Source organism: Cherax quadricarinatus, chromosome 92 (assembly GCF_038502225.1).
Source record: "Cherax quadricarinatus isolate ZL_2023a chromosome 92, ASM3850222v1, whole genome shotgun sequence".
NCBI lineage: Eukaryota > Metazoa > Arthropoda > Malacostraca > Decapoda > Parastacidae > Cherax > Cherax quadricarinatus.
The window spans coordinates 3573720-3601295 of NC_091383.1; the positions used below are offsets into that span (position 1 = coordinate 3573720).

At 40.5% G+C, this 27576-nt stretch overlaps 1 protein-coding gene across 9 annotated transcripts; it reads left to right on the forward strand.

Moving 5' to 3' along the window:
• The first annotated feature begins 590 nt into the window (after positions 1-590).
• Positions 591-26599, forward strand: Ice2 (Interacts with the C terminus of ELL 2). 9 transcript variants are annotated; one of them, XM_070104456.1, is made up of 9 exons: positions 616-684; positions 1959-2129; positions 11041-11749; positions 12567-12648; positions 12918-13002; positions 13685-13820; positions 15433-15625; positions 19148-19311; positions 25766-26595. In XM_070104456.1, exons 4-9 carry the CDS (start codon positions 12623-12625, stop codon positions 25933-25935), a joined length of 774 nt encoding a protein of 257 aa, XP_069960557.1. In that variant the 5' UTR covers positions 616-684; positions 1959-2129; positions 11041-11749; positions 12567-12622; the 3' UTR covers positions 25936-26595. The 9 variants fall into 9 exon arrangements, 7 of the variants coding, with proteins under 7 accessions (XP_069960563.1, XP_069960562.1, XP_069960560.1 ...); XM_070104455.1 differs by having other exon boundaries at positions 635-684; positions 1949-2129; XM_070104458.1 differs by having other exon boundaries at positions 639-684; positions 2097-2129.
• Positions 26600-27576: the final 977 nt, after the last annotated feature.

Consider the following 27576-nt stretch of genomic DNA (forward strand, 5'->3'; position numbering starts at 1 on the left):
CTTATCCAATCTCCTTTCTAAGCTACCCAAGTTTTTAGACTCTATAACCCCACTCGGTACATCATCAGATGCAGCATTCTTCACCTGACCTCAGCCGGACTATAAATACTCGCGTTCCTTCCACCCCAGGTAGTTCTGTTTGTGACTTGAAAAAGCCCACTGTGTGGGCGAAACGTAGTCAATAAAGGATCACATTATACTGCATTTGTGTTTATATTGCCGTAAGTAACCATTCTACAGAATTCATTACCTTTGTAACTTGTGAGCTCATTACCTTTGTACCTAGTTCAGCTATCAAAACTTTGGGGGCCCAGTCCCTGGACCCATTACGTACCTCTGTAATCTGTAAATACCTTTGTAACTTGTCATGATTGTGACCAGACTTACCTGGAGTTCATTACCTTTGTAAATTGTGAGTTCATTACCTTTGTAAATTGTGAGTTCATTACCTTTGTAAATTATGAGTTCATTGCCTCTGTAACTTGCTCAGCTATCAAAACTTTGGAGTCCAGTCCCTGGACCAATTATGTCCCTCTGTAATCTTTTGACTACCGCCCACAGGATGGGTATGGGGTGCATAATAAACATATTAAACTAAACGCCTCACCACCATTATGGACGGCTTACACTCAGTGGCCCTTATATACCCAACAACAACACAACACAACACCTCTCGTGACATACGTAATGACTTATTTTATTCATTCTAGAGTATATTCCATGTTTCTGTGTTATTAATATTGTTTATTATGTCATATTAGTTGAATTGTGATAGATAAATAAGCCATAGAGTTGATATTAGTGTCATATTCTCCAACAATAAACTTGCCATCCCTCCTTCACACACAAATAGCCAATAAGAACATAACAATGTAAAGTAAAAGGACACAAGTGCAACTAAGTAAGTAAGTAAGTAAGTTTATTCAGGTATACACAAATACAGTTACATAGAATTATCATACATAGCAGCATATGTGTAGAGAACCTGGGATAACACAAACAAGTCAGACAGAGTGACTTATTTCAATTGGGGTCCTTTTACCTTATTATTATAGTATAAAGGTTATAATATTTTCTTATTACTCTATAATGAAGATAACATCTTATTATTGTACTAAAAAGATTATCTACTACACGAGGGTCATTAAGACTATCTACAATACGAGGGTCATTACTAGGAATAAGGTAAAATTTACACGTATGTTAGCTAAAAAATAGAAAATCATTTCCCTCCCTTTCTGTAGCTACATTCATCAGACACCTTTTGGCACTCTTCTTGAACTGGTTCACGCTATGACTGGCTTTGACATGTGCAGGAAGTCTGTTCCATTCCTTTATTGCTGTACAATAAAAGGTGTTTGAAGCCTGGCCACTGACTGTGGGTACTACAAAGTTGTGCTCTCTCCCCCTAGTACTATGATTGCTTTGGTTCCCAACCTTGACAAAATTGACAGCAAGATATTCTGGACATTGTTTGTGAGCAATTTTATAAACATGATTTAGCTTCAGTTGTTTTACTCTGTCTTCAACATTCAGCATATCCAACTGCTGTAATTCATCCTGGCCTACATGTTCTCTTGGTCCCAGCCCCAGGATGAATCTTACGATTTTGTTCTGGGTGATTTGCAGTCTATCTTTCAGTTTTTTTGTCAAGGCAGAGTACCAAGAAGAGCAAGCGTAATCCATATGGCATTGTATAAGGGCTAGACATAGGGTCCTGCGAGCCTCAGTAGGTAGACACTGTGCTTGTCTATACAGGAACTTCAGTGACATTTATTGTAGCAACGTTTCGCTCTCCAGGAGCTTTATCAAGCCTTGATAAAGCTTGATAAAGCTCCTGGAGAGTGAAACGTTGCTACAATAAATGTCACATTAGTTGCACTTGTGTCCTTTTACTTTACATATTGTCGGTAATTCTACCAACTTTATTACAACATAACAATGGAAGAACACTGCAGGTCTACTGGCCCATACAAGGTAGGTCCTTATCAAAATGACCTCCACCCAAAGCTACCCAAGAATTTACTCCCGTACCCAATGACACAAATCAAACTCAGCTCCTCCAACTCATATATTTGTCCAATCTCTTCTTGAAGCTACCCAAGGTCCTAGCCTCGATCACCTTACTGGTAAGTGTGATGTTAAATAAGAACTTAAGAAAGTAGGAACATTGGAACAGGCCTGCTGGCCCATACTAGGCCGGTCTTTCACAAATCCAACCCACTAACAGAACAAATGCTACCCAAGCAATAAACTCAGGTGCAAGTCCGACTCAAATCCAACTTCTTTCACTCGTGTATTTATCCAACCTAAATTTGAAACTACCCAATGTTTTAGCTTCGATCACCCTGTAAAGTAAAAGGACACAAGTGCAACTAATGTGACATTTATTGTGGCAACGTTTCGCTCTCCAGGAGCTTTATCAAGCCATTACAAACAATACATGGACACAGAGGGTATATAAAGGCTCAGAGTGAGGTGAATACTAGTGAGGTACCATTTCGATGTTCACTAGTGGTAGTAGTAGTAGTAGTAGTAGTGGTAGTGACAAAAGTAATACAATATGGTAGAGCAATTAATTCGTACATGAGTAAAAGGATATAAAAGCTATTACTTGGGTAACATAAAAATAGGTTGGACAAATATAAACTGGAATGAGGCAGCTTGTTTCAGTGTTCACTCTCTGTGCTTTGTGTAGTATAACAGGAGAGACTATGTGATGGCAGGGTTTACTGTTTTCAGGAGGATTCTTGCTAAGACTTCGGAGATGGTGAAGCTGCCGTTGTTTTGTTTAATTGTATTCGAAACAGCGATCAGTGCTGATTCGAGGCACTTGCGTCTGCGGAAATTAGTTTCTTTGATCACTAATTGGGCGTCTCTGAATTTCATGAGATGATTGGTGGAATTTCGGTGTTGTACACAGGCGTTGTTCAGGTTATCGTTCCTACATGCGTAAATGTGTTCATTGAGGCGGGTGTCGAGGTTTCTGGCTGTTTCACCTACGTAAATCTTGTCACAGCCTCCACAGGGTATAGTGTAAACTCCTGCATTGACTGGTTCGTGGTGCTTGGATTTTGTCCTGGTTATATCCTTTATTGAAGTGCTAGAAGCGATGGCGACTCTGGTGTTAGCTTGTGAAAGTGCTTTTGAGACGTTCAGTGCAACCTGACTGTTGGGAAGAATTATAACTTTGCTGGGAGTGGTGTTGATGCGTGGAGAATTTATGATCTGAAGAGCTCTTTTCTTGCAGTCTTTGATGAAAAAAGAAGGAAAATGTAACTCTGTGAATGTTTGGTGAATGTATGTACACTCCTCGTCAAGAAACTCAGGACTACAAATTCGGTATGCTCTTAGGAAAAACCCGATGATGATGCCTCTTTTGGTCTTGGTATCTTGACTGGAATAGAAGTGTGTGAGATCATTTTTATTGGTGGGTTTCCGATAAACTTGAAATCTTAGGTTGTTGTCTACTTTGTGAATGAGGACGTCGAGGAAAGGTAGCTTGTCATTGGACTCTTCTTCTAGTGTAAACTGGATCGCCGGTTCAACTGCGTTGAGCCTTGCCTGAAGATCCCGTACATCAAAACGTTTTGGAGTTATTACGAGGACATCGTCCACGTAACGTAACCAAGTGACGCTTGAAGGGATGATGTTGGCGAAGTGTTCGGACTCTAGGTGTTCCATGTATAAGTTGGCTAGGACGGCACTTATGGGGGACCCCATTCCCATGCCGTAGGTTTGTTTGTAGAGCTTGTTATTGAAAGAAAAACAGTTGAAATTAACACAGAGTTCAATTAAGTCAACAAAATCTCCGGGAGGTAGAGGAAGATTAAGGTCCTGATTGACTTTACGTCGTAGAACCTCGATGGCTTTTTTGGTAGGTACTTTTGTGAAGAGGGAAGTCACATCCAAACTGCTTAGTTTCTTGTTACGGATGGAGAGGTTACGGATGCGGTTGAGAAGGTCACCTGAGTGTTTAAGATGAGCGGGGCTGATGGTCCCCAGAAGGCAGGAAAGATGTTTGGCAAGAACTCCGGCTAGTTTGTGTGGAGCACTGCCTATTCCTGACGTGATTGGTCTGAGAGGAATATTGTGTTTATGGGTCTTGGGTAAACCATACATGTGTGCTGGTTTAGGGTTGCTTGGTAACAAGTACAGAAGTTTCTTCCCTTCTCTAGTGCGTTTGAGTATTTGTCTGGTTTTGTATAGAAAATCTTTGGTGAGCGTCTCCCACTGTTGAGTGCTGATGGGTTCGTATGTAGATTGATCATTCAAAAGGTCCATCATTTTAGTGTTGTAGTCACTGGTGTTGAGGATGACGACTCCACCTCCTTTGTCGGCGGTGGTGACGATAATGTTGGGGTCGTTGGCGAGGTTCTTAAGGGCAGTGATGTATCGTCTAGGAAGATTAGAAGTAGAAGGTTCACATAAAGCTGCAGTGAGAAGGCCCTGTATATAACCCTTCTGGAAGTTGCTGTCACTGTGTCTATGGTTCCTGGTAACTAGATTTAGTTGATAGTTAGGTTTGCGTATGTTGGTGGTAAATTTGAGTCCCAGACTCAGTGCTTGTTTTTCGTAGTCGGTTAAGGTGCGTGACGATAAGTTGTTTATCAGGGATTCACGTCCCATTTCCTTCCATCGACTGTTAGAGCAGAGGTACTGAAGTTTGCGATTGAGTTTGATCTTCTGTTGGAGGTTAGCTGTGGTGACTGTGCTGAGAATATGCTCAGCAGTGTGTTGGTCAATCTGAAGATTGGCCCTCATATTCCTTGCAGTTTCAAAGGTTTCCTTAGCGATGTTAGAAAGTTCTTCGGCACATTCAGTTAAGTAAGCTTGGGTAGCTGGAGAGAAGGGGTGCTTGGAGTTGGAGAGTTGTGCAGGAGTAGACTTAGGGATCACCTTCTCTGCCAGGCAATCTTGTAGGAAGTTGTGTCTGTTGCGATAGCTGTGAGCACGAAGAAGGGTGTCCAAATAACGTCTGCATGAAATGTCCATTATGTTGCGGTGTCCGACAGATACACCTCCAAGTGCAACTAATGAAGATCACCACAGCTCACCTCCAACAGAAGATCAAACTCAATCGCAAACTTCAGTACCTCTGCTCTAACAGTCGATGGAAGGAAATGGGACGTGAATCCCTGATAAACAACTTATCGTCACGCACCTTAACCGACTACGAAAAACAAGCACTGAGTCTGGGACTCAAATTTACCACCAACATACGCAAACCTAACTATCAACTAAATCTAGTTACCAGGAACCATAGACACAGTGACAGCAACTTCCAGAAGGGTTATATACAGGGCCTTCTCACTGCAGCTTTATGTGAACCTTCTACTTCTAATCTTCCTAGACGATACATCACTGCCCTTAAGAACCTCGCCAACGACCCCAACATTATCGTCACCACCGCCGACAAAGGAGGTGGAGTCGTCATCCTCAACACCAGTGACTACAACACTAAAATGATGGACCTTTTGAATGATCAATCTACATACGAACCCATCAGCACTCAACAGTGGGAGACGCTCACCAAAGATTTTCTATACAAAACCAGACAAATACTCAAACGCACTAGAGAAGGGAAGAAACTTCTGTACTTGTTACCAAGCAACCCTAAACCAGCACACATGTATGGTTTACCCAAGACCCATAAACACAATATTCCTCTCAGACCAATCACGTCAGGAATAGGCAGTGCTCCACACAAACTAGCCGGAGTTCTTGCCAAACATCTTTCCTGCCTTCTGGGGACCATCAGCCCCGCTCATCTTAAACACTCAGGTGACCTTCTCAACCGCATCCGTAACCTCTCCATCCGTAACAAGAAACTAAGCAGTTTGGATGTGACTTCCCTCTTCACAAAAGTACCTACCAAAAAAGCCATCGAGGTTCTACGACGTAAAGTCAATCAGGACCTTAATCTTCCTCTACCTCCCGGAGATTTTGTTGACTTAATTGAACTCTGTGTTAATTTCAACTGTTTTTCTTTCAATAACAAGCTCTACAAACAAACCTACGGCATGGGAATGGGGTCCCCCATCAAGTGCCGTCCTAGCCAACTTATACATGGAACACCTAGAGTCCGAACACTTCGCCAACATCATCCCTTCAAGCGTCACTTGGTTACGTTACGTGGACGATGTCCTCGTAATAACTCCAAAACGTTTTGATGTACGGGATCTTCAGGCAAGGCTCAACGCAGTTGAACCGGCGATCCAGTTTACACTAGAAGAAGAGTCCAATGACAAGCTACCTTTCCTCGACGTCCTCATTCACAAAGTAGACAACAACCTAAGATTTCAAGTTTATCGGAAACCCACCAATAAAAATGATCTCACACACTTCTATTCCAGTCAAGATACCAAGACCAAAAGAGGCATCATCATCGGGTTTTTCCTAAGAGCATACCGAATTTGTAGTCCTGAGTTTCTTGACGAGGAGTGTACATACATTCACCAAACATTCACAGAGTTACATTTTCCTTCTTTTTTCATCAAAGACTGCAAGAAAAGAGCTCTTCAGATCATAAATTCTCCACGCATCAACACCACTCCCAGCAAAGTTATAATTCTTCCCAACAGTCAGGTTGCACTGAACGTCTCAAAAGCACTTTCACAAGCTAACACCAGAGTCGCCATCGCTTCTAGCACTTCAATAAAGGATATAACCAGGACAAAATCCAAGCACCACGAACCAGTCAATGCAGGAGTTTACACTATACCCTGTGGAGGCTGTGACAAGATTTACGTAGGTGAAACAGCCAGAAACCTCGACACCCGCCTCAATGAACACATTTACGCATGTAGGAACGATAACCTGAACAACGCCTGTGTACAACACCGAAATTCCACCAATCATCTCATGAAATTCAGAGACGCCCAATTAGTGATCAAAGAAACTAATTTCCGCAGACGCAAGTGCCTCGAATCAGCACTGATCGCTGTTTCGAATACAATTAAACAAAACAACGGCAGCTTCACCATCTCCGAAGTCTTAGCAAGAATCCTCCTGAAAACAGTAAACCCTGCCATCACATAGTCTCTCCTGTTATACTACACAAAGCACAGAGAGTGAACACTGAAACAAGCTGCCTCATTCCAGTTTATATTTGTCCAACCTATTTTTATGTTACCCAAGTAATAGCTTTTATATCCTTTTACTCATGTACGAATTAATTGCTCTACCATATTGTATTACTTTTGTCACTACCACTACTACTACTACTACTACTACCACTAGTGAACATCGAAATGGTACCTCACTAGTATTCACCTCACTCTGAGCCTTTATATACCCTCTGTGTCCATGTATTGTTTGTAATGGCTTGATAAAGCTCCTGGAGAGCGAAACGTTGCCACAATAAATGTCACATTAGTTGCACTTGTGTCCTTTTACTTTACATATTGTCGGTAATTCTACCAACTTTATTACAAATACTGAATAACTGAACCTTATAAATTGTATATCTTAAATGTTTCTCACAATTATATCACATAAATGTTAAACCTAAAACCGAATCTAACTTTATTATTTTTTTTAAATACACTACCTAACAGAATCACTACCTAACTGAATGCAACCATATGACCTGTCTTTGTAATACTCACTTGTGCTTTATAGTTATCTGTTTACAATAATGTTTTATCACTGATTTCATCATTGCTTAGTTAATCTTAAGTTAATTTTAAGCCAGCCCGTAATGCTATGCATAGTATAAGTGGCTTTGGCATGCTGCTCTTATCTGTATTTTTTTGTACCTCTGTATGTGTGCTCAAATTTGAAATAAATAAATAAATAAATAAATACATCATTAGTAAGGCCTCACATAGATTATGCAGCTCAATTCTGGTCTCCATATTACAGAATGGACATAAATTCGTTAGAAAACATTCAGTGTAGGATGACTAAATTAATACATAGCATTAGAAATCTTCCTTATGAAGAAAGATTGAAGACTCTTAAGTTACATTCACTTGTTAGACGAAGAATGAGGGGAGACCTGATCGAAGTGTATAAGTGGAAGATAGGTATTAATAAAGGGGATATTAACAAGGTCTTGAGGATCTCTCTCCAAGAGAGAACCCGCAGTAATGGATTTAAATTAGATAAGTTTAGATTTAGAAAGGACATAGGAAAGTATTGGTTTGGAAATAGGGTAGTTGATGAGTGGAACAGTCTACCTAGTTGGGTTATTGAGGCTAGGACTTTGGGTAGTTTCAAATTTAGGTTGGATAAGTACATGAGTGGGAGGGGTTGGATTTGAGTGGGACTTGCACATCGGAGCTTGTTTCTTGGGTGGCATTGAAAATTGGGTTGGTCAAATGTTTTGTTAGTGGGATGAATTGTAAAGGACCTGCCTAGTATGGGCCAACAGGCCTGCTGCAGTGTTCCTCCTTTCTTATGTTCTTATGTTCTTATGCCTGTTGGCCCATACTAGGCAAGTCCTTTACAGTTCATCCCACTAACAAAACGTTTGCCCAACCCAATTTTCAATGCTACCCAAGAAATAAGCTCTGATATGCAAGTCCCACTCAAATCCAACCCCTCTCACACATAAGAACATAAGATAACTCATAAGAGTAGACCGTTCCACTCATCAACTACCCCTATTACCAATGTTCATTTATACATTTTATTAGTGCCCTAGAGTCCTTATGGAGGGGATTCCCCTTCCAAATAACCTCTCTTCCCTCTCTCCTCCTCCCTGTCTTCCATTCATCAACAACAGCCTTCAATAAAGGTAACTGTCATGTTGAATGTTCATTATTTTGCGCATGTAAATCTATCTTTTAGGTAAAAAAAAAATTGTTGTTGATACTTCTGGGTGTCTGGAACGAATTAATTGGATTTACATTATTTCTTATGGGGAAAATCGATTCGAAAATCGTCCATTTCGATAATAGTCCCACTTCCAGGAACGGATTATGGACGATTATTGAGGGACCACTGTACTGTTATTTTTACAAAACCATATAAAATATTAACCTTCTTGGGGTCAGTCCCGTTGATGCCAGTAACAGTCCCATAGTTCTACTCCATGAGTTCAGCTCACTCAGATAAGTTGTGAGGAGTAAAAAAACTGTGACCGTGTTTTTTATTTAAAACTGCAACTTTGCAGGGGATTTTTCGTATGGTTTTAATGGTTGTATTCTCGATTACTTTTCCTCATTTGATAGAATGGAAGATATAATACAGAAATAGAGATAGATGATTTTGATTGGTTTCAAAACTGAAAGTAGCTTGAAATTGAGCTCAAAGTAGCAGAAATGTTCAGTTTTACCAATATTCAAGAGAACACAAATGACATCACTCTTCCAATATACGTCCAACTGGCCAGTCTATTATGCATTTAGGATTGCACCGACATTATTTACGTAATTATTACAATAATACAGTAGTCTGCATAACAGTAAATCTATTAGATTTTGTGTAAATAAAAATTGTAAATGGAAAGCAAATGCAATATAAAAGGGGCCTGGGGACGTAACTGATGAACAGAGGAAATGTTTTTTTTAGTACCAGGAATGCCTACATTGTTCAGTCTGAACCCTATTTTTAAATTGGTAAATTTTTAATTTTGTGTGAAATTAGCCAAATTACCAATTTCTGATCACTTTATTGGGTAGTTGAAATAGGTAAATGGGCAGTTTTTTGTACTCAGTCAATAAAATAGAAGGAATACTAGTGAAATAGCTATGAGTTTGGTCGACTGGAACAATGGAATTAGCCCAAAATAGGGCTCAAAGTGGGTGAAATCACTGATGCGTAAATATCGCCAAGACCGCTAACTTTGCAGGAGCGTAATTTTGTAAGTTTTCCATCAAATTTCATACTTTTGGTTCCATTATCTTCGATAAAAGATTCTCTATCATTTCATGAGATAAAATCATTTTTTTTAAATTCTTCGACACTGAGAGTAAGTTTGAGATCAGGGGTCTTGACCTTGAAAGAGTTAAAGACTAGTCCCGTAGCCTCCGTCTTCCAACCAGATTGATGCATCCTAAGTTCTTGTATATAAAATTTGCTTGGCCACCCCTAATAGTGTCTGCACAGATACATTGAGGGAGAACCTACACTGTACAGTGGACCCCCGCTTTACGATCAGCTCCCAATGCGACCAATTATGTAAGTGTATTTATGTAAGTGCGTTTGTACGTGTATGTTTGGGGGTCTGAAATGGACTAATCTAATTCACAATATTCCTTATGGGAACAAATTCGTTCAGTACTGGCACCTGAACATACTTCTGGAATGAAATAATATCGTAAGCCGGGGGTCCACTGTATATTATAATTCAGGTGCTCCTTGATTTCCGATGAGTTACATTCCAATGAACCCATCATAAGTTGAAAATATCATGAGTCAGATATGAACATGATATGCTAAATTAATAAATAAATAAATAACTACTGTCACTGTATAAGTAATAAACAAATAATTACTGTCTAATCAAATATAGTGGTACCCCGAGTTTCGAACTTATTTCATTCCAGAAGGCTGTTCGAGTGCCAGTACCGAATGAATTTGTTCCCATAAGGAATAATGTCAGTTAGATTAATCCATTTCAGACCCCGAAAAATACACTTACAAACACACTTGCACAAATACACTTACATAATTGGTCGAGTTGGGAGCAGTTCGAAACTCGGGGTACCATTGTACCAGTATTGAAAAGTAAATAAATGAATAACAAAAAAAGGCACAATACCGTGACTGGAACGATACACAAATAACCCGCACATAAAAGAGAGAAGCTTACGACGACGTTTCTGTCCAACTTGGACCATTTACAAAGTCACACTAACTAGAAGTGGAGCAGGGCGGCTATATATAGGCAGGAAGAGGTGGTGGTGGTAGTAGTAGTAGTAGTACAAGAATGAATAGAAGTTACAGACTTACCACCTTCATGTTTGGTGATTGTCTTGAGTTTCATCTCCGAAGTAATTGCTTTTTCACCATTGTAATGTCAAAATATAAGTCGAACCATTGTAAGTCAAGGATCACCAATGTATTAATTTCTGGTTCATTTGCCAACAGTATGGCTCCTCCATTTGCCATCCCAGAAGACAAAGACAGTGGTGAGGACAAGGGACAAACAGGCTATGACGACGATATCTTTGATCTTGCATCTACTGCTGAACATGACACCTTCGGAGTTGATCCTGCTGTCCACTCTGTATCCGAAAATTCGGGCATTAAAAACAAGAGAAAAATAAATAAACAAGTGAACTCACAGTGTGATAAAAAAGGAGATATTAACTCCCTTAAAGAAACTGATAATTCTCTATTAAGTGACAAAAGTACGGAAGACAAAAGTGAAGAAACTGAGGATGGGAAAAGCTCCTGCAGTGAGACCAATACTGGCACTGGTAAAACTAAAATTCGTAAGTCAAAAAAGAAAAGAAAAAAGAAAACTGAACTAGAGGTGAGTCTATTACCAGAGACTACACTTTCTAGTCCTCTGAAAGACTGTACTGGTGCCAGTCCCACCAAAGTCAGTGAAAGCATTAATTACCCACCAAATATTCTGCCTACCAGTTCCAGTATTCCACAAGACATAACAGCTTCAGTGTCTGACAGTGGCAGCAGTGTACTGGATAATCTGCTCAGCATGCAAGATTCTTTTCTGAAGCCAACTCAGAAGATAACATCTCCCATTAAATCCAAGGATGAAGCCTCTGAGACAACCCCTAATCTGAAGCCTTGGTCGAATTCGCTAAATACGGACTGGAAGGCGCACTCAAAGGTTAGTAATACAGTTTTAGTGATGCACCAACAGCCTGGTTGTTCAGTTGACAATAAAACTGGTCATGGGTGTAAGTTTATTCAGGTACACATAAATACATTTGCATAAATTATCATTCATAGCAGCACATGCAGAAGAACCACTGTGAAAAAAATAGTGAAATTTCAAGCACTTCAATGATTTCTCAAGAAAGCACTTGGAATTTCGCTATTGTTTCACAGTGGTTGTTCTGCATATTGTGTTATCACTTGTTTACTGTGATCTTTTTGCATAGTAATATATGTGTAGATTATCTAGGATAACCCAGCAAAGTGACTTATTTCCATTGGGATCCTTGTAATATCACTGTTTAAACCTTAAGACTGCTAAGCAGCTCAACTGTGTGAAAAGCAGTAGCAGTCAAAAGAGATATACTGGGAATAAGGTAAATTGAGTTATTTACATTAACATTAAAAAGAGGTGGGTGGGGATGTTACAGTTCAGAGGTTCATGTGAACTGTGATGTCAGTGTTCTGGCAAAATATTGATTGAATGAATGATGGTGAATTTTTTTTCTACACACCCTAACCTGAGCCTCACTATGGTGGTGAATGTGTTTCCTTATTTTGAGGTCACCATACTTCAGTGGAAGATGGCCATTGTGTTTAATAAGGAAAAAAAAAATGTATCCCTTTACCTTTGATATACCTGTAATGAGTTCTGAGAGTTTTTCTACTCCTATAGCCTGGCCTTGTCTGGTGCTTTCCTGGCCAGTCAAGCTGTTGTTGCTGGTGGAGCGATGGAGTGAGCGATGGTAAAAGTGTTTCTTCTTTTTCAGCTCGTGCTACCTCAGTGGGAGATAGCTGGTGTGTTAAAAAATCTATATACGTATAAATGGGACTAAGAGATATTAAAAACAGGTAGGAATATAGTTTTGAAGTGGCTGATATTTTTGTTATATGCCGGCACCTAAGAATTGGCAGATTGTGCATAGTTCCTTTGTATAAAAGAAAAGAGAACAATAGATAGTTTGTAGTTATAGGGGAAAAAATCTGTTTGAGTATACCTAGTAAAGTGTATTGCTGCAGTATCATGTACTATATATAAATTGTATTTTTCAGGGCCAGAATTGTCCATATTTATAAAGAATTAATGTCCATTACCAGCTATTTTCATTTGGCATCAACAGCTCGGAGCCCTGCGAATCTTCACAGCCTCTCAGAATATTAGTTCGTCATAGTGTTCATGGACTCTCCAGATTTAAAAATGAAAAGGTAAAAATTGATATGCATAGTTTACTTGAAAATGTTTATTTAGTTTGTTGAAAGAATAATAATAATAATAGTAACACTGCTTCAAGATAGTTTACTTGAAAATGTTTATTTAGTTGAAAGAATGATAATAGTAACACTGCTTCAAGATAGTTTACTTGAAAATGTTTATTTAGTTGAAAGAATGATAATAGTAACACTGCTTCAAGATAGTTTACTTGAAAATGTTTATTTAGTTTGTTGAAAGAATAATAATAATAATAATAGTAACACTGCTTCAAGATAAGTCCCAAAGCCCTGTCTTCCAACCAGATTTACTACACTTATGATAAGAATTGTTGGGATTTTTAACACAGAGGATTAACCATCCAGGATAGCCCGATAAAGTTAGTGTGCCATCAAAAACTGTCTGTCTTCTTTCTACTGTAGTCTTTCCTTGTCCCACGGGATGCAACCCACACCACTCAACTAATACCCAGGTACCTACTTACTGCTAGGTGAATAGGGACAGCAAGTGTAAAGAAATATGCCCAGTGTTTCTATCCCAGGAATTGAATCACAGACACTCAGTGTGCAATGCAAGAGCGTTGCATACTGAGCCACAGGCCACATATGTATATAACTATATGTAACTCCTGTATATAACTTCTATGGCACCACTAATAATCTTCTATCTTCTTACCAGCTACTATCCAAAGCATACACGATATATCCCAAACTTGAAAACCAAGCATATTTTGGGTGCGAAGTTAACACATTGTCTGAAATCACGCAGCAATGGATTCAACTTTTAACCCGACCCAACACTACTCTCCTTCAAGGTATGTTAGTAATAATGGTAACATTGCTGGTAAAATGTTAGGTGAATGGACACACATGCAACTAATGTGATGTTTTATTGTGGCAACATTTCGCTCTGTTACTAAATTTAAAAAGAAAAACTTTTGTTTTTCTTTTTGTGTCACTGTTCCTTTTTGGGATAAGATAAGATAGGGGATACAGCCGGTTCATTGAAAAAAAAATTTCAGTCTCCAGGAGCTGTATCAAGCAGTTACAACCAACACAAGGACACAGAGAGTATATATAGATACCACATGAGGTGGAATAAACTGTCACTTTATAATAAAACCTCCATGGGGAATTGGAACAGAATTCTTCCTCCGTAAGCCATGCGTGTCATAAGAGTCGACTAAAATGCCGGGAGCAAGGGGCTAGTAACCCCTTCTCCTGTATACATTACTAAAGTTAAAAAGAGACACTTTTGTTTTTCTTTTTGAGCCACCCTGCCTTGGTGGGATATGACCAGTTTGTTGAAAGAAGAAGATAATAAAATGTCACATTAGTTGCATCTGTGTACTTTTATTTATGGTACGTTACTTGTAAATTATCTGTGTGTGGTTAGCAGACATAATATTGTCCATTTGCAATATATTCTTATTCCTCACAACCATTAAAATATTGAATGTGTCCACATTATGTTAATGTGCTAGAATCCTCATTACCTATAATCATAATTAAACTTGTAATTCTTAAAACAAACCATATAGCATGCACTAATAGGATATTCAGTTCTCTTGTATTCATTGTAACTCCTTAATTTATTTTTACAACCACCTAAGACATTGTATATACAGTGGACCCCCGGTTAACGAACTTTTTTCATTCCAGTAGTATGTTCAGGTGCCAGTACTGACCGAATTTTTTCCACTAAGGAATGTTGTGAAGTAGATTAGTCCATTTCAGACCCCCAAACATACACGTACAAACGCACTTACATAAATACAATTACATAATTGGTCACATTTGGAGGTAATTGTTATGCGGGGGTCCACTGTATAAGCAGTCAGTTCGTCATTGCCTTATTAGTCTTATGAAAGTCTTAAATTTGCCTGAAATATTTTGCATATTAAGGAGCTTTCTGCATGTACACCTAAATGTCACCCATCACTGTACAAACATTGTATTATGCTGAAAAAAATTATCTTAATCTTAATCTTCAGTGGGATCTTCTTACAGTGGACCATGTCCATTACATCAGGCATTTCAAAATAATAAATTTTTATATAAACCAACACCTCCTCCCCCTATTTACTCTGTTATTTCACCGCCCAGATTTGATATATGTATACGTATTTTGTAACTGATCTGATATACTCTATATTTTTGTAACTGATCTGATATACTCTATATTTTTGTAACTGATCTGATATACTCTATATTTTTGTAACTGATCTGATATACTCTATATTTTTGTAACTGATCTGATATACTCTATATTTTTGTAACTGATCTGATATACTCTATATTTTTGTAACTGATCTGATATACTCTATATTTTTGTATCTGATCTGATATACTCTATATTTTTGTAACTGATCTGATATACTCTATATTTTTGTAACTGATCTGATATACTCTATATTATGATGGCAGAAGAAAAGGATTTACCTATGGTTCTGAAGGAAGGACAAGAACCACACATTGGCTTTCAACCTCACCAGCTTCTTGCAACGTTGCATTCTGTGTTTTCTGCAGTTTGCAGGATAGTTACTGGTCACTATATCCTTCATCATGACCCTAAGACAGAGGCATTTATCACGCTTCTTAAAGCAACAGATTCAGATAAGTAAGCTCAGTTATTTGAGATGGTGTTTTGCCTGTCAGGAAACATACAAGAATAATAATAATCTTTATGCAAGGACATGATACAACTTATAGGTAGTAGGTTGGTAGACAGCAACTGCCCAGGGAGGTACTACCATCCTGTGGTAGTAGGTTGGTAGACAGCAACCACCCAGGGAGGTACTACCATCCTGTGGTAGTAGGTTGGTAGACAGCAACTGCCCAGGGAGGTACTACCATCCTGTGGTAGTAGGTTGGTAGACAGCAACCAGGGAGGTACCCAGGGAGGTACTACCATCCTGTGGTAGTAGGTTGGTAGACAGCAACTGCCCAGGGAGGTACTACCATCCTGTGGTAGTAGGTTGGTAGACAGCAACCACCCAGGGAGGTACTACCATCCTGTGGTAGTAGGTTGGTAGACAGCAACCACCCAGGGAGGTACTACCATCCTGTGGTAGTAGGTTGGTAGACAGCAACTGCCCAGGGAGGTACTACCATCCTGTGGTAGTAGGTTGGTAGACAGCAACTGCCCAGGGAGGTACTACCATCCTGTGGTAGTAGGTTGGTAGACAGCAACTGCCCAGGGAGGTACTACCATCCTGTGGTAGTAGGTTGGTAGACAGCAACTGCCCAGGGAGGTACTACCATCCTGTGGTAGTAGGTTGGTAGACAGCAACTGCCCAGGGAGGTACTACCATCCTGTGGTAGTAGGTTGGTAGACAGCAACTGCCCAGGGAGGTACTACCATCCTGTGGTAGTAGGTTGGTAGACAGCAACTGCCCAGGGAGGTACTACCATCCTGTGGTAGTAGGTTGGTAGACAGCAACTGCCCAGGGAGGTACTACCATCCTGTGGTAGTAGGTTGGTAGACAGCAACTGCCCAGGGAGGTACTACCATCCTGTGGTAGTAGGTTGGTAGACAGCAACCACCCAGGGAGGTACTACCATCCTGTGGTAGTAGGTTGGTAGACAGCAACTGCCCAGGGAGGTACTACCATCCTGTGGTAGTAGGTTGGTAGACAGCAACCACCCAGGGAGGTACTACCATCCTGTGGTAGTAGGTTGGTAGACAGCAACTGCCCAGGGAGGTACTACCATCCTGTGGTAGTAGGTTGGTAGACAGCAACTGCCCAGGGAGGTACTACCATCCTGTGGTAGTAGGTTGGTAGACAGCAACCACCCAGGGAGGTACTACCATCCTGTGGTAGTAGGTTGGTAGACAGCAACTGCCCAGGGAGGTACTACCATCCTGTGGTAGTAGGTTGGTAGACAGCAACTGCCCAGGGAGGTACTACCATCCTGTGGTAGTAGGTTGGTAGACAGCAACCACCCAGGGAGGTACTACCATCCTGTGGTAGTAGGTTGGTAGACAGCAACTGCCCAGGGAGGTACTACCATCCTGTGGTAGTAGGTTGGTAGACAGCAACTGCCCAGGGAGGTACTACCATCCTGTGGTAGTAGGTTGGTAGACAGCAACTGCCCAGGGAGGTACTACCATCCTGTGGTAGTAGGTTGGTAGACAGCAACCACCCAGGGAGGTACTACCATCCTGTGGTAGTAGGTTGGTAGACAGCAACTGCCCAGGGAGGTACTACCATCCTGTGGTAGTAGGTTGGTAGACAGCAACTGCCCAGGGAGGTACTACCATCCTGTGGTAGTAGGTTGGTAGACAGCAACCACCCAGGGAGGTACTACCATCCTGTGGTAGTAGGTTGGTAGACAGCAACTGCCCAGGGAGGTACTACCATCCTGTGGTAGTAGGTTGGTAGACAGCAACCACCCAGGGAGGTACTACCATCCTGTGGTAGTAGGTTGGTAGACAGCAACTGCCCAGGGAGGTACTACCATCCTGTGGTAGTAGGTTGGTAGACAGCAACTGCCCAGGGAGGTACTACCATCCTGTGGTAGTAGGTTGGTAGACAGCAACTGCCCAGGGAGGTACTACCATCCTGTGGTAGTAGGTTGGTAGACAACAACCACCCAGGGAGGTACTACCATCCTGTGGTAGTAGGTTGGTAGACAGCAACCACCCAGGGAGGTACTACCATCCTGTGGTAGTAGGTTGGTAGACAACAACCACCCAGGGAGGTACTACCATCCTGTGGTAGTAGGTTGGTAGACAGCAACCACCCAGGGAGGTACTACCGTCCTGTGGTAGTAGGTTGGTAGACAGCAACTGCCCAGGGAGGTACTACCATCCTGTGGTAGTAGGTTGGTAGACAGCAACTGCCCAGGGAGGTACTACCATCCTGTGGTAGTAGGTTGGTAGACAACAACCACCCAGGGAGGTACTACCATCCTGTGGTAGTAGGTTGGTAGACAGCAACCACCCAGGGAGGTACTACCATCCTGTGGTAGTAGGTTGGTAGACAACAACCACCCAGGGAGGTACTACCATCCTGTGGTAGTAGGTTGGTAGACAGCAACCACCCAGGGAGGTACTACCGTCCTGCCAGGTGAGTGTAAAAGGGAAGCCTGTAATTGTTTTACACAATGGTAGGATTGCTGGTGTCTTTTTTTTCTGTTGAATGATGATGAAAGTATTTTCTTTTTGGGGATTTTCTTTCTTTTTTGGGTCACCCTGCCTCGGTGGGAGACGGCCAACTTGTAAAAAAAAAAAAAAACACATGCAAGATTTCAGGTACATCTTGTTACTTCTACTTACACTTAGGTCACACTACACATACATGTACAAGCATATATATACACACCCTTCTGGGTTTTCTTCTATTTTCTTTCTTGTTCTTGTTTATTTCCTCTTACCTCCATGGGGAAGTGGAACAGAATTCTTCCTCCGTAAGCCATGCGTGTTGTAAGAGACGACTAAAATGCCAGGAGCAAGGGGCTAGTAACCCCTTCTCCTGTATGTATTACTAAATGTAAAAGGAGAAACTTTTGTTTTTCCTTTTGGGCCACCCTGCCTCGGTGGGATACGGCCGGTGTGTTGAAAGAAAGAATGATGCAACTTATATAGACCATAGCTGACATCAGTGACACACTATATAAAAAACCTCTGTTTATGCAGAGCATTTCCTGCAACTTAGGTTAATTTTGTCACCAGGATGCCACCCACACCAGTACTACTACTACCCTCTACTCCCTCACAGCTTGCCACATGATCAGAGGTTTTTAATAAAAAAACTGAAACTACCCTTCCCTTCCTCAGTTCAACAATATTTTAATTTTATTCCCATTATTCAGCATTTCTTTTACTTAAATTTTAATTTAAAAATTTATTTAACAAATGTCTCCATGGGGAAGTGGACAAGAATTCTTCCTCCATTAGTCATGTGTGTCACAAGAGGTGACTAAAATGCCAAGAGCAAGGTGCCAGTAACCCCTTCTCCTGTATGGTGTAGAAACCTTTGATATATCTTTGATGAGTTTCAAGAGTCTCTCTACTCTCGAAGCCCAGCCATGGGCCAGGCTCATTTCTCCTTTTTTGGGTCACTCTGCCTCGGTGGGAGATGGCCAGTGTGCTAAAACAAAAATTTAACAAATTATCACATATTCAATTTTCTTGCAGGGAGGTGCACCTGCAGAAATTCAATCTGCATGCAGTGTACTCAACAGGATCTGTCAACACCAAGAACTACACTGTGCCTCCCTGGCTGGCCCTCGACACCCATGTCCTCACACCGTTCCATCTCAAGCACTGCAAGATCCCGGCCACCTTTCCCATGGATAACCGTAAGTGCTCAGACTTTTCCTTCAGTGTTCATATACATTTTGTCTATGTATAAGTTGTTAGACAAATATGTAAAGCTAATTATCTCATTGACACTGTAACAAGTGCCAGTCTAGTGCCTAATGAAGCTGAGTTGTACATGCTCTCTCATGTATGTTAACAATGTATAATAACAACAATAATAATAATATATTATAGGTAGTAGGTTGGTAGACAGCAACCGCCCAGGGAGGTACTACCGTCCTGTCAAGTGAGTGTAAAACAAAAGCCTGTAATTGTTTTACATGATGGTAGGATTGCTGGTGTCCTTTTTTTGTCTCATAAACATGCAAGGTTTCAGGTACGTCTTGCTACTTCTACTTACACTTAGGTCACACTACACATACATGTACAAGCATATATATATACACACCCCTCTGGGTTTTCTTTTATTTTCTTACTAGTTCTTGTTCTTGTTTATTTCCTCTTATCTCCATGGGGAAGTGGAACAGAATTCTTCCTCCGTAAGCTATGCATGTTGTAAGAGACGACTAAAATGCCAGGAACAAGGGGCTAGTAACCCCTTCTCTTGTATAAATTACTAAATTTAAGAAGAGAAACTTTTGTTTTTCTTTTTGGGCCACCCTGCCTTGGTGGGATACGGCCGGTTTGTTGAAAAAAAATAATAATAATAATAATATTAGTAGTAGTAGTAGTATTAACCCTTTCACTGTCAGTACCCTTGCTCAAAAACTTGCTCTCATTGTCAAAGAATTTTCAGAAAAAAGTGATTTTTTATTATGAAATGATAGAGAATGTTTTCCTGATGGTAATGACACCAAAAGTGCGAAATTTGATGGAAAACTTGCAGAATTACGCTCTTGCGAAGTTAGCGGTCTCGACTATGTTTACGCATCGGTGATTTTGCCCACTGAGCCCTATTTTCGGTCAATTCCATTGTTCCAGTCAACCAAACTCATAGCTATTTCACTAGAACTCCTTTTGTTCTATCGACTGAGTACAGGAAACCACCCATTTACTGATTTTAACTACCCAATAAAGTAATCAGAAATTGATAATTTGGCCAATTTCATACACAATTCAAGGAAGGCCAATTTCAAAACAGGGTCCAGAATGAACAATGCAGACATTCCTGGCTCTAAAATAACATTTTCTTTGTTCATCAGTCATGTCTCCAGACCCCTCTTATATTACACTTGCTTTCCATTTTGAATTTTTATTCACACACAAAAATATGCAGACTACTGCATTATTGTAAAAATGGTATAAATAATATCAGCGCATTTATGAAAGCATATTAGACCCACCAGTTGACGTATATTGGACGTGTGACATGATTTGTTTACTCTTGAACATCGGCAAAAATCAAACATTTCCACTAAATTGAGCTCAATTTCAAGGTACTTTTAGTCCATATCCATTCAAAATCATCTCTAGTTCTCTAATATATCTTCCATTCTATCAAATGAGACCAAGGAAATGAGAATACATCCATAAATACCATACAAAAATACACCGCAAAATCACTGTTTTAAACAAAAAACATGGTCTGAGTTTTTTCTCATTATGCACTGTGTGCTGCAGAATTTTTTTTATACTGCGCACACTGACCACTCAGACCCATACTCTCATATGTAGGCCTACCAGCTATCTCCCGCAAGACTGGAAGCCTCTAGAATTTTGTCATTGTATTACAGGACCAACACTAGCTTGCAAGCCGTTATATTATGGGACCAACAGTGAAAATGGTTAATAACTATAAGCTAAGGATGAAAATATTTTAAGGTAAGTAATGTGTGTGTACAATATATGCATTTTTTAGGCCTAGCTCTATTGCTTACTTAATATATGTTAGTGTAAACATGTTACCAGGCTTTTAATACATTTAAAAGTGAAAAAAGTTATGATTCACTTTACAGAGATTTTCACTTTACAGCAGTAGCCAGAACTTAATCTGCTGTATAAGTAAGGCCCTCCTTTACAGCAGTAACCCAGAACTTAATCTACTGTATAAGTAAGGCCCTCCTTTACAGCAGTAACCCAGAACTTAATCTACTGTATAAGTAAGGCCCTCCTTTACAGCAGTAACCCAGAACTTAATCTACTGTATAAGTAAGGCCCTCCTTTACAGCAGTAACCCAGAACTTAACGGCGCGCATAACGGAGATAAAACACCTCAATTACTGGGAGCGCTTGAGGTTTCTAAACCTGTATTCCCTGGAACGCAGGAGGGAGAGATACATGATTATATACACCTGGAAAATCCTAGAGGGACTAGTACCGAACTTGCACACGAAAATCACTCACTACGAAAGCAAAAGACTTGGCAGACGATGCACCATCCCCCCAATGAAAAGCAGGGGTGTCACTAGCACGTTAAGAGACCATACAATAAGTGTCAGGGGCCCGAGACTGTTCAACTGCCTCCCAGCACACATAAGGGGGATTACCAACAGACCCCTGGCAGTCTTCAAGCTGGCACTGGACAAGCACCTAAAGTCAGTTCCTGATCAGCCGGGCTGTGGCTCGTACGTTGGTTTGCGTGCAGCCAGCAGCAACAGCCTGGTTGATCAGGCGCTGATCCACCAGGAGGCCTGGTCACAGACCAGGCCGCGGGGGCGTTGACCCCCGAAACTCTCTCCAGGTACTCCAGGTAAACTGTATAAGTAAGGCCCTCCTTTACAGCAGTAACCTGGAACCTAACCTGCTGTATAACTGGGGCCAGCCTGTATAATAATAATAACAACTACCTTCTACTCCATGCGTGAGCGTGTTAGATGGGAGTGAATGGAGACGAATGGTACTTGGGACCTGACGATCTGTTGGAGTGTGAGCAGGGTAATATTTAGTAATAATATTTAGTAATATTTAGTAATATTTGGTAATAAGTAATACATATTTTATGAAAAAGAGGATAAATAAATATACAAGGTATGATGTAGCACGTAATGAAAGTAGTTTATTAGATTATGTATTGGTGGATAAAAGGTTGATGGGTAGGCTCCAGGATGTACATGTTTATAGAGGGGCAACTGATATATCGGATCATTATTTAGTTGTAGCTACAGTTAGAGTAAGAGGTAGATGGGAAAAGAGGAAGGTGGCAACAACAAGTAAGAGGGAGGTGAAAGTGTATAAACTAAGGGAGGAGGAAGTTCGGGTGAGATATAAGCGACTATTGGCAGAAAGGTGGGCTAGTGCAAAGATGAGTAGTGGGGGGGTTGAAGAGGGTTGGAATAGTTTTAAAAATGCAGTATTAGAATGTGGGGCAGAAGTTTGTGGTTATAGGAGGGTGGGGGCAGGAGGAAAGAGGAGTGATTGGTGGAATGATGAAGTAAAGGGTGTGATAAAAGAGAAAAAGGTAGCTTATGAGAGGTTTTTACAAAGCAGAAGTGTTATAAGAAGAGCAGAGTATATGGAGAGTAAAAGAAAGGTAAAGAGAGTGGTGAGAGAGTGCAAAAGGAGAGCAGATGATAGAGTGGGAGAGGCACTGTCAAGAAATTTTAATGAAAATAAGAAAAAATTTTGGAGCGAGTTAAACAAGTTAAGAAAGCCTAGGGAAAATATGGATTTGTCAGTTAAAAACAGAGTAGGGGAGTTAGTAGATGGGGAGATGGAGGTATTGGGTAGATGGCGAGAATATTTTGAGGAACTTTTAAATGTTAAGGAAGAAACAGAGGCAGTAATTTCATGCACTGGTCAGGGAGGTATACCATCTTTTAGGAGTGAAGAAGAGCAGAATGTAAGTGTGGGGGAGGTACGTGAGGCATTACGTAAAATGAAAGGGGGTAAAGCAGCTGGAACTGATGGGATCATGACAGAAATGTTAAAAGCAGGGGGGGATATAGTGTTGGAGTGGTTGGTACTTTTGTTTAATAAATGTATGAAAGAGGGGAAGGTACCTAGGGATTGGCAGAGAGCATGTATAGTCCCTTTATATAAAGGGAAAGGGGACAAAAGAGACTGTAAAAATTATAGAGGAATAAGCTTACTGAGTATACCAGGAAAAGTGTACGGTAGGGTTATAATTGAAAGAATTAGAGGTAAGACAGAATGTAGGATTGCGGATGAGCAAGGAGGTTTTAGAGTGGGTAGGGGATGTGTAGATCAGGTGTTTACATTGAAGCATATATGTGAACAGTATTTAGATAAAGATAGGGAGGTTTTTATTGCATTTATGGATTTAGAAAAGGCATATGATAGAGTGGATAGAGGAGCAATGTGGCAGATGTTGCAAGTATATGGAATAGGTGGTAAGTTATTAAATGCTGTAAAGAGTTTTTATGAGGATAGTGAGGCTCAGGTTAGGGTGTGTAGAAGAGAGGGAGACTACTTCCCGGTAAAAGTAGGTCTTAGACAGGGATGTGTAATGTCACCATGGTTGTTTAATATATTTATAGATGGGGTTGTAAAGGAAGTAAATGCTAGGGTGTTTGGGAGAGGGGTGGGATTAAATTATGGGGAATCAAATTCAAAATGGGAATTGACACAGTTACTTTTTGCTGATGATACTGTGCTTATGGGAGATTCTAAAGAAAAATTGCAAAGGTTAGTGGATGAGTTTGGGAATGTGTGTAAAGGTAGAAAGTTGAAAGTGAACATAGAAAAGAGTAAGGTGATGAGGGTGTCAAATGATTTAGATAAAGAAAAATTGGATATCAAATTGGGGAGGAGGAGTATGGAAGAAGTGAATGTTTTCAGATACTTGGGAGTTGACGTGTCGGCGGATGGATTTATGAAGGATGAGGTTAATCATAGAATTGATGAGGGAAAAAAGGTGAGTGGTGCGTTGAGGTATATGTGGAGTCAAAAAACGTTATCTATGGAGGCAAAGAAGGGAATGTATGAAAGTATAGTAGTACCAACACTCTTATATGGGTGTGAAGCTTGGGTGGTAAATGCAGCAGCAAGGAGACGGTTGGAGGCAGCGGAGATGTCCTGTCTAAGGGCAATGTGTGGTGTAAATATTATGCAAAAAATTCGGAGTGTGGAAATTAGGAGAAGGTGTGGAGTTAATAAAAGTATTAGTCAGAGGGCAGAAGAGGGGTTGTTGAGGTGGTTTGGTCATTTAGAGAGAATGGATCACAGTAGAATGACATGGAAAGCATATAAATCTATAGGGGAAGGAAGGCGGGGTAGGGGTCGTCCTCGAAAGGGTTGGAGAGAGGGGGTAAAGGAGGTTTTGTGGGTAAGGGGCTTGGATTTCCAGCAAGCGTGCGTGAGCGTGTTAGATAGGAGTGAATGGAGACGAATGGTACTTGGGACCTGACGATCTGTTGGAGTGTGAGCAGGGTAATATTTAGTGAAGGGATTCAGGGAAACCGGTTATTTTCATATAGTCGGACTTGAGTCCTGGAAATGGGAAGTACAATGCCTGCACTTTAAAGGAGGGGTTTGGGATATTGGCAGTTTGGAGGGATATGTTGTGTGTCTTTATATGTGTATGCTTCTAGACTGTTGTATTCTGAGCACCTCTGCAAAAACAGTGATAATGTGCGAGTGTGGTGAAAGTGTTGAATGATGATGAAAGTATTTTCTTTTTGGGGATTTTCTTTCTTTTTTGGGTCACCCTGCCTCGGTGGGAGACGGCCGACTTGTTGAAAAAAAAAAAAAAAAAAAAAAAATTCAGGGAAACCGGTTATTTTCATATAGTCGGACTTGAGTCCTGGAAATGGGAAGTACAATGCCTGCACTTTAAAGGAGGGGTTTGGGATATTGGCAGTTTGGAGGGATATGTTGTGGATCTTTATATGTGTATGCTTCTAAACTGTGATATTCTGAGCACCTCTGCAAAAACAGTGATAATGTGTGAGTGTGGTGAAAGTGTTGAATGATGATGAAAGTATTTTCTTTTTGGGGATTTTCTTTCTTTTTTGGGTCACCCTGCCTCGGTGGGAGATGGCCGACTTGTTTAAAAAAAAAAAAAAAAAAAAAACCTTCTACTCCATGGGAAAGCGAAGAAGAAGCCTTCTTTCGTAAGCCATGCATGTTGTAAGAGGTGACTAAATTGCCGGGAGCAGGGGTCTAGTAACCTCCTGTATTAAAAAAAACTGCCTTTTAGCTATATTAAAGTTATCACAGGTTATGAAAAATGGTTACCTCAAAAAAAAAATTATTTGTTTGAGCATCAAACTCATACAAAAATCGAGAATTAATTAACAGCCATACTGTTGCAGTAGGAAAATTCTTAATTTATTATAACAAATTTGAATGCTATTTGGTTGATTTATACAAGTTAATGGAATGAAACTCTCCCTTAGACTTACTGGTGAAACACATTTTTTAATTTGCTCAATATAAAATAATTTTTCAACGTCAAGAACAACATGGAATTACAGTTCCGTACATCCGAAATAATCTATTACGTGATGTGTCATGCAAACCATATAATGTTCTTTATTTTATGTGTTTCATATTCTGTATATTAAATAATAACGATAATTGTCTTTTCAACAGCCACGAAGGTCCTCACAAAAGGAGAAAAGCGGAAAATAAAGGAGAAAGCAAGAGTGAAGAGAAAATTAGAAGACCTTGACAAACCAAAAGAGGAAGATGAGACAGAAGACTATATGGAAGCTATTAAAAATACTGGAACAGTAAGGAGGAGAAGAAGAGAGATGCTGTGAAGAATGTGGTCATGAAAAGACATAGAAGAATATGTAGAAGAGATGTCTTCTGAAGAGTGTGTGGTGTCTCTCTCTATCATCTCATAACTGACACTGACCTGTTTCAACAACTTCAGCCTCTATCCTTATTGTCAATGTTTATTTATTAGCCACTCCAGCCCTTCCCTCTTCCCATCTATATTTTTTCCTTTGCCATGCAAGACTATGTCTCTAACAGGTTACGTGAATTCCATGAATATAGAAGAGCGTGGATATAAACGTTGAAACAATGAGAAGATGTACATCTTCTGTTTACTGACAGTACAACAATGTTACAGTTTAGTGCAGCATTTGAATTACAGTGGAACCTTGGTTTTCGTATGCCCTAGTCTGTATGTAAAACTATAGTTTTTAAGAACATAAGAACATAAGTTAGAGTATGTAGGAAAGAGGGAAATTTTTTCCCAGTAAAAGTAGGCCTTAGACAAGGATGTGTGATGTCACCGTGGTTGTTTAATATATTTATAGATGGGGTTGTAAGAGAAGTAAATGCGAGGGTCTTGGCAATAGGCGTGGAGTTAAAAGATAAAGAATCACACACAAAGTGGGAGTTGTCACAGCTGCTCTTTGCTGATGACACTGTGCTCTTGGGAGATTCTGAAGAGAAGTTGCAGAGATTGGTGGATGAATTTGGTAGGGTGTGCAAAAGAAGAAAATTAAAGGTGAATACAGGAAAGAGTAAGGTTATGAGGATAACAAAAAGATTAGGTGATGAAAGATTGAATATCAGATTGGAGGGAGAGAGTATGGAGGAGGTGAACGTATTCAGATATTTGGGAGTGGACGTGTCAGCGGATGGGTCTATGAAAGATGAGGTGAATCATAGAATTGATGAGGGAAAAAGAGTGAGTGGTGCACTTAGGAGTCTGTGGAGACAAAGAACTTTGTCCTTGGAGGCAAAGAGGGGAATGTATGAGAGTATAGTTTTACCAACGCTCTTATATGGGTGTGAAGCGTGGGTGATGAATGTTGCAGCGAGGAGAAGGCTGGAGGCAGTGGAGATGTCATGTCTGAGGGCAATGTGTGGTGTGAATATAATGCAGAGAATTCGTAGTTTGGAAGTTAGGAGGAGGTGCGGGATTACCAAAACTGTTGTCCAGAGGGCTGAGGAAGGGTTGTTGAGGTGGTTCGGACATGTAGAGAGAATGGAGCGAAACAGAATGACTTCAAGAGTGTATCAGTCTGTAGTGGAAGGAAGGCGGGGTAGGGGTCGGCCTAGGAAGGGTTGGAGGGAGGGGGTAAAGGAGGTTTTGTGTGCGAGGGGCTTGGACTTCCAGCAGGCATGCGTGAGCGTGTTTGATAGGAGTGAATGGAGACAAATGGTTTTTAATACTTGACGTGCTGTTGGAGTGTGAGCAAAGTAACATTTATGAAGGGATTCAGGGAAACCGGCAGGCCGGACTTGAGTCCTGGAGATGGGAAGTACAGTGCCTGCACTCTGAAGGAGGGGTGTTAATGTTGCAGTTTAAAAACTGTAGTGTAAAGCACCCTTCTGGCAAGACAGTGATGGAGTGAATGATGGTGAAAGTTTTTCTTTTTCGGGCCACCCTGCCTTGGTGGGAATCGGCCGGTGTGATAAAAATAATAATAAAAGAACATAAG